This window comes from Zingiber officinale, chromosome 11A (assembly GCF_018446385.1).
Source record: "Zingiber officinale cultivar Zhangliang chromosome 11A, Zo_v1.1, whole genome shotgun sequence".
NCBI classification, from domain to species: Eukaryota; Viridiplantae; Streptophyta; class Magnoliopsida; order Zingiberales; family Zingiberaceae; genus Zingiber; species Zingiber officinale.
This window is the reverse complement of record NC_056006.1, coordinates 49,811,771-49,824,954: the sequence shown is the minus strand read 5'-3', so window position 1 is coordinate 49,824,954 and position 13,184 is coordinate 49,811,771. Positions and strand designations below refer to the sequence as shown.

At 35.6% G+C, this 13,184-nt stretch overlaps 1 protein-coding gene across 1 annotated transcript in view; it reads right to left on the bottom strand.

The window, feature by feature from the left end:
* The window catches only part of LOC122031387 (NAC domain-containing protein 37-like), an 83,744-nt gene extending 72,326 nt beyond the window's left edge, over nucleotides 1–11,418 (bottom strand). Inside the window, exons 1-3 of the mRNA XM_042590503.1 lie at nucleotides 11,256–11,418; nucleotides 10,885–11,156; nucleotides 10,676–10,767 (exon numbers count right to left, since the gene is read on the bottom strand). Coding sequence (XP_042446437.1) covers nucleotides 10,676–10,767; nucleotides 10,885–11,156; nucleotides 11,256–11,418 — 527 coding nt within the window. The remainder of the gene's footprint in view (nucleotides 1–10,675; nucleotides 10,768–10,884; nucleotides 11,157–11,255) is intronic.
* Nucleotides 11,419–13,184: the final 1,766 nt, after the last annotated feature.

Sequence of the window (13,184 nt, the reverse complement as noted above, 5' to 3'; positions counted from 1 at the left end):
GACTTTTGAAGTACTCCATTTTTTTATATGATCAAAGGGGGAGAAAGGAAGATTAAGTCTAGGGGGAGGTAGTTTAAACTTTTTCAATTTTTGTACTTTATTGTAAAACTTATTACTTTTACTTTATATTGGTTTACCCTAACTTAACTTGGGTTGCTCACATAAAAAAGGGGGGAGATTGATGGTACCCTAAGGTAGTTTAATGTGATCAAACAAGTTAAGTTAGGTCATGTTGTGTTTAACTTTGTGTCTAAATGTATAGGAACTTAGGAGCACAAGGCATCGAGCGAAAGATGCAGTTAGCGAGAAGGACGACACAGGAGAGAGCCGATGAGCTCGGTGGTCAGAGGGACGAGGTGCTGTGGAAAAGTACATCGACGGATGAGAAGGGAGCGTGTGATATTTCTGAGGGACAAGAAGTCGGAGTGGAAGATTGCTGAAGGAGCAAAAGACGCAACTGTCTGAGGGACGAAAAGGTGCGGAAGAGTACGCTGGTAGACGAGAAGAAAGTAAACAACGATTCTGAGGGACAAGAAGCTAGAGCGAAAGTTTGTTCGAGAAGACCGGAAGTTGGGTTCGGGTGAGCCCTATTCCGGATGGCCAAAATCATCCAAGCGAACGGAGCTGGAGCGAAAAACTTGGACTGAGGCGAGTGGAACCGAAGGAGGCCTGGACCAAAAGTCAGCAAAAGGTTGACTTCTGATGCTCGGGGCACTCGGACTAGGTCGGGGCGCTCGGATCAGTTCGGGGTGCCCGAACCAGTCCAGGGCGCCCGGAGCAGGTCGGGGCGCCCGGAACCATTTCGGGCGCCTGGAACCTGACTTTTATCTAGATCGACGTGACTTTTGACCTTTATGCCGAGGAGAGATTTCTATTCCATTCCAAGCACCTGGAACGCTTCTAGGCACCCCGAGTAGGGCTATATAAACAGTCTTGCTCCCAGAAGCTAAGTAGAATAAGAAACTATGAAACAACACTTATACACTTTTAGTTTTTTGTTTAGCTCTTTGATTCCGCACTGTCATTGTTGTAAAGATACTTCTCCGCCTGAAGGAGAAATTAGTGCGCTTTACTTCCTTAGATTAACAACCTCCCCGATTGTAACCAAGTAAATTCTCGATGCCTCTGTCTTTTAGTTTCTTTATTATACTTATGCAAGTGTTAGATTTATAAAGCTGTAAATCCAAGAAAGGTCTTTTTATTTTATTTTTATGTAGGGGCTATTCACCCTCCTCTAGTTGGTCGTCAAGGGTCCTAACATATTACGTTTTAGATCTAGTCTCTTATTCTTTTTAATTCATCTGAATGCTTGTTAGCTCCACTGATGGAGATCTAAATCTATTTTGATGTTATTCGATTGCAAGAATCTGAATTATTTGATTTGATCTTGTTTTGTTCTTGTTTAGTCCTTGTTTAGTTTCCAATCTGTTTGAATATGTTAATAGTGTAATCCATGGCATAAAGTGGCAGTATGTTGTGGGTTCATGATTAATAGATAGATAGGATTTCTTTTATTGCATTAGATTTATTTTTATATTTGTCTTACTATTTTGTTCATTAGTTTAATTCCGTTGATGATGATTTTCATAACACAGGGTGACAATACGTTGTGGATTCATTGTTAATGATTAGTCAGGCTTGTCTTAAATTGCATTAGGTTTAGTCTCATTATTTGCTTTACTCTTCATTTGTCAATTTAAGAACTCAACTCAACCCCAAAACTCCATGGTTCTAATAAATTGATCCTAAGATTCAATCATTGTTTACATTCCTTGAAAGACACGAACTGGATCATTCCTATGCTTCATTAGCTTAGAGGGGTTCAGTGATTATTTGATACCAATTCACGACAAATTGGCCATTATCAGTGCTTTACTACTCCAACACGACCATCTTTATTAAATATACCTCCATATACTATTTCAAAATGTCTAATCTCCTCAAGAAGCTCTCATCGCACCCTTGACGTATCCTCACAAAAACCAAGTAGGCCAACAATGATACAAAAACCATAGTGACCATCTGTCGCCACATCTTTAGTGCCAGCAATATACTCGTGGAGATGAGATGATAGTTAATCAATATAACCAATAGTAGAAGTTGAATGTGTACGATGACGAACAATCTATTGAAAAGTGATATAAGAAAGTCAATCATATCTAAAAAAAATTAATGGTTATTTAAATGTATTGAAAAAATAAATGGCGTTACCTTTTGCTTCTGCCTCCTCGTTATAAACAATCCTACAGGTTATGCAAATGTTGGTCCACCAACAATTAAAATATTTTCAATTAGTGAACAACTATCTTGATAGACTCAACATACTCAAAAGCACTTGGGTCACACTTAGTTGACTTTATTTGTTTAACTTTCGAAGTTTTGGGTCGACCACGAGTACGAGTGTTTACCTCTGGCACTTGCAATGAGATTGTTGTTGGATTGGCAATCTCTTTCAATCTCCTCAATATTAACAATCTTTGTGAATCATTCACCATTGAAAAAATATGCTAACATCACCAATAGTCTAAGACTATTGACTACCAATGTCATCCCTAACATCAATCCCCTTACTCAACTCCATATCTAACTTTCTCCCAAACTTGTCAAATCTAACTAGTGGGATTAGCATGTCCATCTGAGTATATTTGGAAAACTCATGTGCACAAGGTAAATTACATGTTTTCCGCAATACACAATTACACAACAAAGGATCTATGCTAGTCGCATTTATACCCTTCATTTCATCAAAATCTTGTCTAAAGTTGTAATTGAAACTATACCTCACATAAACTAAAATATAGATGGTTTGTATCGATGTTGGACTAGATTATGTTGGGTCGAGACACGCTAGAGGGGGGGTGAATAGCGCTCGTGGCTTTCACTAATTTCGAATCAAAAATCGTACGAGTTAAAGCAGCGGAATAAAGTAAAGGAAACAAAGTAACACACAATGACACGAGTTACTTGGTTCGGAGCCTATGACGACTCCTACTCCAAGGCCCGCGATCGTTGATCGCTTCCGGTGGGCAACAACTATAAGCTCGAAACAATAGTACAGAATATGAGTTACAATGAGTGCAATAATAAAAATTATACCGAACGACAGAATCTTAAAGTAACGGAGCTCCAGGTTGTCGGAAACTTGTAGCAGCACTTCAGGGTATTTTTGAAGCAGCGCGTTGTAGCTTGATCACTTAGATATTGTTGTTCTGAGCTGCTGCCTTGACCCCTCTTTTATACTGGGCTGGAGGCGCCTCCAAGCCTATCCAAGGCAGCTCCAGGTCGTTGAGTCGCATGGGTGGATCAACGCAAACCTGGTCGCACCTTATCAGGTTTAAGGCGCCTTCAAGCCTTGGTCCAAGGCGCCTCCAGCTTCCTCCGAGACTCCTCCAGCTCCTCTGGACAGCTGGCTTTGGCTTGCACCTGAGGTGCCTCCAAGCCCCATGGAGGCACCTCGGACACTGTTCATCCGAGGTCAAATGTGCTTCTTTGTTCCTGTAAAATGTGTTAGTCCCAAACACAACCCCTGCACAACAAAGTTAGCACAGAAATATGATAAATGATATAATTGACAGTCATCGGACTGTCCGGGTCTGACTTCGGATTTCCAACCGAAAACCCTAGGTCGACCCGACACCTACTATTCCCTCTACGGGGAACGCATCCTCACCTACTCCACTCAGGAGATTTACCTATTGCCAGTGCGATCCTCCAGATCGATTGGACTTTTGCTCAGCGTTCGAGGCTTTCGGACTTTCTACTGGACTTCCTCTTCCTGGCCCGTCCAGTCTTCCACCTGGTTCGTGACACCAGGACTTTCCACCTAGGGTTACCACCCCCTAGGACTTTTTCCTGAAGCTCTCGACCCACCAAGACTTTCCACATAGGGTTACCACCCCTTATGACCTAGGGTTACCACCCCTTAGGGTTTCGCACCTGCCTAACCGCAGCTAGGACTTTTGCCTAAGTACCACTTAGGACTTTCCTGCAAGCTCCATGAACTTGTTAGATCACAGGACGACTTAACTTTGAACCCTTTGTCATTATCAAAACTTGGATTCGATCATCTGATGCTTCCCGCACCAACAATCCCCCCTTTTTGATTATGGCAACTCAAATTCAAAGTTAAATAAAACAGAATGCATAAATAAACATAAGCATGCTTTTAAATAAGAGGTTTAAGCACAAACGTAAGCATACTTAAGTAATAAGTTAAGTACAAGCTAAAGAAATTTTAAACTTTACAAAAGTTAAGGTGAATTTAAAATTTTCAAGCTCCCCCTTAATAAGAGAACTCTTATCCTTAATTTGAATTTTTGTTGAATTTTCTGTTCTACTCTCCCCCTTTGCCATATATCAAAAAACTTTGTAGTAAAAACTTAGTAACAATGTTAAAGCCCAAAAATAACATTTAAAACACCTGGCTTTTAAAACTTTGTAGGGAAAACTTTGTAGGAAAAAACTTAGTAAAATTTTGCTAAGTAAAAATAGTTTAAGTGCAAAACAACTTTGTTTAGCCAAAATTTTAAAAACTTAAGCTTTTAAAGATTTTTCATTAAACTTAAAAAGTCTTTTAAAAGGGATTCTCTTAAGTACGAGAATTGAATTAAGTTTGGAAAAAAAACTTTTAAAGAAAACACTTAGCTTTAAAGAGACGATTTTTGGCTAATTTAAAGAACTTTTCAAACACTTAGCTTTTTATAATTAATTTTCATTGTAAAATTCTTAGCTAAATGTCTAAAGAGATAATTTTCTTTCAACTAAGCTAGTAAAAGTTTACTTTGAAAAATAACTTTAGCCAATTTTGAAACTTAGTTGAAATCTTTTGGGAAAAATAAATTTTTCAAACTCTGTTAGATAGATTCTAAAAGCTTCATTGGTAAATATTCTTTTAATTTTGAACAAGCTTTTTGAACAATAACTGAGAGAAATAAAAAACTTCACTAAATTTTCAAACTACTTTAAAAAGTATATAAAAAATATTAAGAAAGTCTAAGACTATGTTTTTTGAAAACTATTTAAATGATAAATGAATTCCGAAATACTTAAGGCCAAGGAGGAGTAATAAGTTTAAACCTTAATGTCCAAGCATGAGTCGAGTTAAATTGATCGCAAGTTAACTAAGTTCTTTTAGTAAGGTATCAGAGCCCTAATCTGCAAGTTGAGTAACCCTAAAAAAATCAAATACTTAATTTCTTGGCCACATGTCTAACCATCTAGCTACTAGCTGATTGTCTAAAGGATAACATCTTTCACTTGGTTAGTCAAGTTAAGTCAATAGATCCAGTTAGATTTTACTAGGGTTGGATGACTTGACTTGATTACTGTATATTAGGTATTTAACGCCTAGACTCATATTGATGCACAGATATAAGTATTCTTGAGTTCAGGCTGTACCCTATGCATCTCACACCATTCTAAGTTTTTCAAGCACAATCAAGGTAAGCCTAGGTGTTTGTGAGATGCTCTGCCTAAATTCTAGGGGAACATGATATCTAAGGTAGAGCCTAGGCTAAGTCCAAATTTGAAAATCTAGTTAAATTGGAATTTTAAAAACAAATTTTTCCTAGAATTTTTTAAAACACAAGATGATTTTGAAAACAAGTGAAATATTTAAGAATAAAGGTAGGAAACTGATTTGAAAATTAAACTCTATTCTACCCAACATATTTTTATTTACCTTCTAAGTGCACTGAACTCAAGTTCATGTAAGAGTTTTGTAAAAATGTCAGCTAGGTTTGATTTGGACTCAACATAGTTGAGTACAATTTCACCCTTGGCTACATGATCCCTTACAAAATGGTGTTTTACCTTTATGTGTTTAGTCCTTGAGTGGTGAATTGGGTTTTTAGTTAGATTAATTGAACTCATATTGTCAATTAAAATTTTTATATTTTTGTATTCTAGTTGATAGTCTTTTAGTGTATGCATCATCCACAAAAGTTGAGAAGCACACTCTCCTAGGACTATGTATTCAGCTTCAGTGGTGGATAGAGCAACACAGTGTTGCTTTTTGCTTGACCAACTTACTAGGCACTGACCTAGAATTTGGCAGCTACCACTTGTGCTTTTTCTGTCTAGTTTACACCCGGCATAGTCTGAATCAGAATAACCAAAAAGGTCAAAGGTGCTAGTTCTAGGGTACTAAAGTCCTACATTTAAGGTACCTTTAATATACCTAAGTAACCTTTTAACATATGTTAGGTGTGACTCTTTTGCACAAGATTGGTATCTTGCACACATACCTACTGCAAATAATATATCGGGTCGACTTGCAGTTAGGTAGAGTAAGCTACCTATTGCACTTCTATAATACTTTGGGTCTACTGGTTTTCCTTCTGGGTCAAAGTCAATGTTGATATTAGTTGTCATTGAAGTATTTATAATTTTAGAATTTTCCATGCCAAATTTTTAATTAATTCCTTAGCATATTTAGTTTGATAAATATAGATTCCATCTTTGGTTTGTTTGATTTGTAATCCTAAGAAAAAGTTAAGTTCTCCAACCAAACTCATTTCAAATTCATTTTCCATTAGTTTAATAAATTCTTTTAAAAGTTTAGAGTTTGTTGAGCCAAAAATTATATCATCAATATAGATTTGGGCTATAAAGATGTCTTTTTCTATAATTTTTACAAATAGGGTCAGATCTATTTGACCTTGGTTAAAGCCTTTGGATATCAAGTGATTGGATAATTGTTCATACCATGCCCTAGGTGCTTGCTTTAATCCATATAATATCTTTTTCAGTTTAAATACATGGTTTGGGTTGTCTAAGTCCTCAAACCCTGAAGGTTGACTTACATATACTTCCTCCTTAATAAACCCATTCAAAAATACTGACTTGACATCCATTTGATATAATCTAAACCCTTTATGTGCTGCATAAGCCAGTAGCATCCTAATGGATTCGAGTCTAGCTACTGGTGCATAAATTTCGTCATAGTCTAAACCTTCAACCTGGCTGAACCCTTTGGCTACTAGTCTTGCCTTATTTCTCACTATATCACCCTGATCATCTAATTTGTTCCCATTTAGTGTCAATTATGGACTTATCTACGGGTTTGGGTACAAGTTCCCAGACTTGGTTTCTATCAAATTGGGCTAATTCTTCCTGCATGGCAATGATCCAGTCTGGGTCAGGTAGGGCTTCTTCAATGGTCTTAGGTTCAATCTTAGAAATAAGGGCAATCTGACTTAGGTTTCTATAGGAAGATCTAGTTCTGGCTCCTAGATTTGGATCACCCAAAATTTGGTCGGGTGGGTGAGAAGTACTTATTCTTGTTGGTCTTATATTTGAGTCATAAGTCTGTTCCTCTAGTTTATTAGTGTTAGATTGAATTTCATCATCTTCAATAATTCTTGGGTTAAGATTTTCTGTATTATTTTCATTTGTTATTTTATTATCTTCATCAAATATTACATTTATCGTTACTTCAACTCTTAGGGTATGTTTGTTGTACACTCTATATGCCCTACTAGTTGTTGAATACCCTAAAAATATTCCTAGAGTTGTTTTTGATGAAAATTTTCCTAAGTAGTCTTTAGTGTTTAAAATGTAAACTTTACATCCAAAAACTTTTAAATAACCTAGATTAGGGATTTTATTATAATATATTTCATAAGGTGTTTTATTATGAGATTTGTTAATTAGGATTCTATTTTGCACATAACATGTTGTGTTTATCGCTTCAGCCCAGAATTGGTTGCATAGTTTGTATTCATTTAACATAGTCCTAGAGGCTTCTTGTAGGGTTCGGTTTTTACGTTCTACTAGGCCATTTTGTTGGGGGGTCCTAGGGCAAGAGTATTCATGTTGATACCCATTAATTTCACAAAATTCAGTAAAGTTGTGATTTTCAAATTCCCCCCCCCCCCCCCATGGTCACTTCTGATTCTTTTTATTTGAGTGTCTTTTTCATTTTCTATTAGTTTACAGAAGATTTTAAATACTTCAAAGGTTTCACTTTTATTTTTTATAAATTTTACCCAAGTAAATCTTGAGTAATCGTCGATTATCACTAAGCAATATTGATTTTTACTTAGTGACTTGGCTCCATGTGAATTAAACAAGTCTAGGTGAAGGAGCTCAAGTATTGAGGTTGTTTTATTAAGGTTGGTTAATTTATGGTTTGCCTTAGTTTGTTTACCTTGTTGACAAGCATTATAGGTTGAGTTTTCAATAAATTTTAATTTGAGCAAACCTCTAACTAGACCATTTTGACTCATTTTTGCAATGAGTCTAGTGTGAGTGTGTCCCAGTCTTCTGTGGCACAACTCAGTTTCCTTTTGTTGTGTTAGAAAACACTTTATTGAGGATGTTGGTAGGTTAATGGTGTAGACATTATCTCTCCTAGTGCCCTTAAGTATAATTTCAGGATTATCAATATTTTTAACTATGCATTCAGATTTTGTAAAGTGAACTAAATAACCACTATCACACAATTGACTTATACTGAATAAATTAAAGTTAAAGTTTTCAACTAGCAATACTTTTTGAATAATGAAATCGGATTTGAGTTCGATGTTACCTCTTTCGATTACCTTAAGTTTGCCATCGTTGCCGAATGCAACAGACCCTAAATTCTTTAATTTGAGCTTTGTGATGTAACACCCATAGGGTCTCTAATAATTCATGTAGATTTATGCATGATTAGTATAGATTAATGCATGATTAAAATAAACCTTAATAATTCAAATAGATTTATACATGATATAATATGGGCCTTATGTGGATTCTTCTTTAGAAAATAAAATAAAAGAACCAAAAAGAGGCATAACCAAGGATTGAACCTTGGACCTCTTGGTAAATGGTTTCATGTCATAACCAGTAGCCCTAGCAGGGGTGTGCTGATATGAAAAGAGGGGAATTGTTGTTAAAGGTAAGGAAGTGGAGGCTCTCTTTACTAAGGAGGAGAAGTCCAAGTTTCCTTCCTCTTCTCACAATGAAAAGAAAGTTTTTACCTTCTCCCTTCATTAAGGATGAGTAAAGGAAAAGGGAAGGAAAAATTCATGTTTCCTTCTTCCATTCAATTGGAAAAAAAGGAGGAAAGAATGAAAATTGTCATTTTTGTTGCTCTCTTTCTCCTTCCTCCTCTCCACCGAAACCACCTCCTCTCCCTCACCATTGCCGAACCAAGCAAGAAGGGTTGCCCTCTAGGAAAAGCTTCACAACCAAGGATTTCTTCTCTTAGAGAGTTAAGTAAGGGATGTAAGTATCCTCTCACCTGCAGTACAATAGTTATCGTACACTTTACGTTTGTTTTAAAAAAAAAAAAAGGTAAAAAGGGACTTAGGGATCTCCTTGCAAGTTTTGGCTAAAACAAGAAGTTGTGGTCACTTAGGGTTGTCAAGTTACAAATTATGCTACATGTTGTATAAATGAAACCTAGATCCTTATTTTAGGTTTCGGCCAAGATAGGATACAAGGCTTAGAGTAAAACTTTGAGACCTAAACATGATTGTTTATGCTCCTTCATGACATATGATATATTACATGTTTGTTAGTTAAGTCTTTTTATGCTACATGTTGTATAAATGAAACCTAGATCTTTACTTAGGTTTCGGCCAAGATAGGATACAAGGCTTAGAGTAAAACTTTGAGACCTAAACATGATTGTTTATGCTCCTTCATGACATATGATATATTACATGTTGTTAGTTAAGTCTTTTTATGCTACATGTTGTATAAATGAAACCTAGTTCTTTACTTAGGTTTCGGCCAAGATAGGATACAAGGCTTAGAGTAAAACTTTGAGACCTAAACATGATTGTTTATGCTCCTTCATGACATATGATATATTACATGTTGTTAGTTAAGTCTTTTTATGCTACATGCACTACAACAAAAATCCTCATAGACATTGGTTTTCCACCGGTGTCTATTTCATTTTCAACCGATGTCTATGAAGCCGATGTTAAAAGTCTGCCATTTTAGACATCGGGTTAAAACCGGTGTAGTATCACTTAACGACACCGATCTTCGAATCGGTTATTAACCGGTGTAGTATCACTTAACGACACCGTTTCATCAACGGTGTAAAACCGATGTAATATTGTATGTTAATAACACCAGTTTTGGCAGCGGTAAATGACCGAGGTAATATTAGTTAATAACATCGGTTTTGCAGCGGTGGAAAACCGATGTAATATGTATATTTTTAACAGCACAAATTTGATTTCCGAAACAATGAAAACCCGACAATAATAAAAAAACACAAATATTCACAAATTATACAAATATTCTTCATTCAACAATATCCATAAAATACACAAATATTCACAAATTATATAAATAATCTTCTTACAACAGTATCCATAAAATACTCAAACATTCTTTTTTACATCAAAAGCTAGCTAATAGATATCAAAATCAAGGTAGAACATTCTTTTAACACATCAAGGTAGAACCGCACTTCAAATGTAATCTAGCATGCATTCAACCCAATCGAACCGCACTTCATCAATTTCAACTCTGGAGTACTTGAGATTTGTAAACTATAAAAACACATAAATAATATATTAGTAAACCAAGACCAAAGATCATAGTTGAAAATGCAATAAGAGCACCAGGTAACAAGATGACTAATTGGAATGCTTAAAAAGATAAACATTCATCAATTATCTCAACCACATCATATAGTGATAGATCTATGAATAACAAGTTCAAATCTAACCCTTGATAGTAATTGTGCCCGAAATTGTCCAAATTAGGCCTTTGATTGGGGTTTGGCTTCTTGAATGCTCTACAAACAACCCATCCTTCTTCCTGTGTCAAGTTTTACACATCAAAATACTTCAGTATGCATGTGTTTCATACATGTATTAATATGATTGTTTTTCACTAACATACACAGCTTGAGGATGATCATTATGATTGACCTACCTGAGTTGGGTCATTTTCATTGGATTGAAGACGATATTCATGGATGATCCAATCGGTTTTCTTCCCATTTGGTGCTCTTCCCTTGTAGAAGACAAGCGTTTTGCGCATCCCTATTACCCTAAACTTCGATAACACCGGCTTGTCTCGACCGGCTGCCTTCCAAAATCCAACTGAAGTAGCTCTATTCGTCCTCGTCCCACTTGGATACTTCCTATCCTTGAAGCTAAAGTACCATTCTTTTTGCTCCTCATGTACTCCATGCTTGCACTTATCTATATATTTGTTAATTTAACCAAAGTAAAAGATAGATAATTAGCTAGCAAAGTACTTGATCATCGAGAGTAGTAATTAATTAAATTAAGTATGCTGACCTTGAATATCCCAAGGTTCTATTTGATAAAGATCGACATCGTGAATGATATCTAAATCAATCTCTTGAGAAGCTACCTTTCTAGCAAGGTAGTAGCCCACCAGCTCTTCTTCTGTGGGATGAAACCTGAAACCCGGTGGAACGACGCTGCTCTCTCCTTCCATCTCAAAGAATTAATATATACTGCACTTATTAATCTACCTTCTGATCGATCAAAGCACTCCTGAATTATTACAACTTTCAAGTTTATTTTGCAATTGAAGCCTTCCAATATAAGTTAGTAAGAAAAAGCTAACTAGAAAACATGAAAAGCACTACCGGCCACATATAGAGAGAGAGATGTTTCTTTGAGTGCACTACAACTTATACAAGATGAATGGTTGCATGCTCAATGTTAACGTAGAACACACTCTTAGTGTATATATTCATTCAGTAATAAGTACATAATCATATATATGCAGAGTTTAAGTAACTTACAAATTGAAAGTGTTGAGAGAAGGGAAGCTCACCAGAAGAGAAATGAGGCAATGGAGGAAGAGGGAGAGGAGGTCTAGGGTTCGTAGAGGCATATATATAGTGTATTGCATCTCTCTTTCTCTTTAGAAAGCGATGTAATATATATATATATAAAGAATTAAAGGGGAGGGAGGTTAGGAGCCATCGAGTGCACCACCCAGAAAAAGAAACATGAGATAACTCTTGACACACTTAGCATATACAGTGGAAATTCATGACACAGACATGTATTGAAATTGTAATCACTAGAAAAGAATAAGATTTGAGCTGGTAGAGAAGGATAAAAATGAAAACTATATGGCACGAGACTAGATGATAACTAAATAGGTCATAGGCTAGAACAGTAAGGTTATAGCAAAATATAGTAATACACAAAGTTACAGACATCTGGAGATGTTTTAAAATACATCTTTTACATCAATGTTTCAAAGGGAAGGAATGATAAAAGCTTTTGGTTGCTCATTCTAAAATGCAAACCAGCCAAAACATGGTTACATGGGAATTTAAGATGGAAACACAATATTAGATGGAAACACAATATATGTAAACCAATAGATTGTTTGTTCCAAAAATCCAAATATACATTCATAATTTTGCAGATTTGAACATTGAAACACAATGAACTACTAGCTGTCTTTCACGTCAGGCTAAAGATGTTAAATAAATAAGGTATGTATATATATACACACACACATATATATATATATATATATATATTGACAAGGATAAAGACACACCTGTTAAGAGAAACTGGATGTGAACTAGGAAATTGTGGGTTTGTTCTTCCCTAATAACCAAGAATAAGAAACAGAGAACTAATAAGAAATAAAATATAAATGAGTTAATACGATCAAATAAAACCACAGCAAATAAGACCAAATCGCATTGTGAAAATGTGACTGTTAATTGAAAATTTTAGTAGGGCTGGATCTAAAGTATAACTATATTAGTTACCAAAATAACAGGTACTTGTGAATCAATAAATAACAGAGGCTCCCTGACTGATTATGTATAACAGATTCATAAAGGTTTGAAAAATAAAATTCATAAAGAAAGACCATAAAAGAAAAGTGGCAAACTGAGAAAAAACTGAATCATAAATCAAGAGGTGCTAGAAGAAGGAAAAAAAAGTAGAGCTTATGATCTAAAATTCCAGTGTAATTGCAGCAACTTCCTATTACAGATGTAGTATTATTTAATGACCATTTAATGTGGATAATATAATTGAAAGAAATAACAACTATTACAAGGTGAAGTATCCATACCGTAGGCGGCATTAAATCAAGGAATTGGTAACAGAGGTGGCGCATTGCATCTTGCTGATCATAAGGTATTGCATCACCTAGAACATCATCATTTGTTAAAATTTTAATATCCACATTCTCCTGAAAAAGAAAGCAGGTGTAAACTTCAA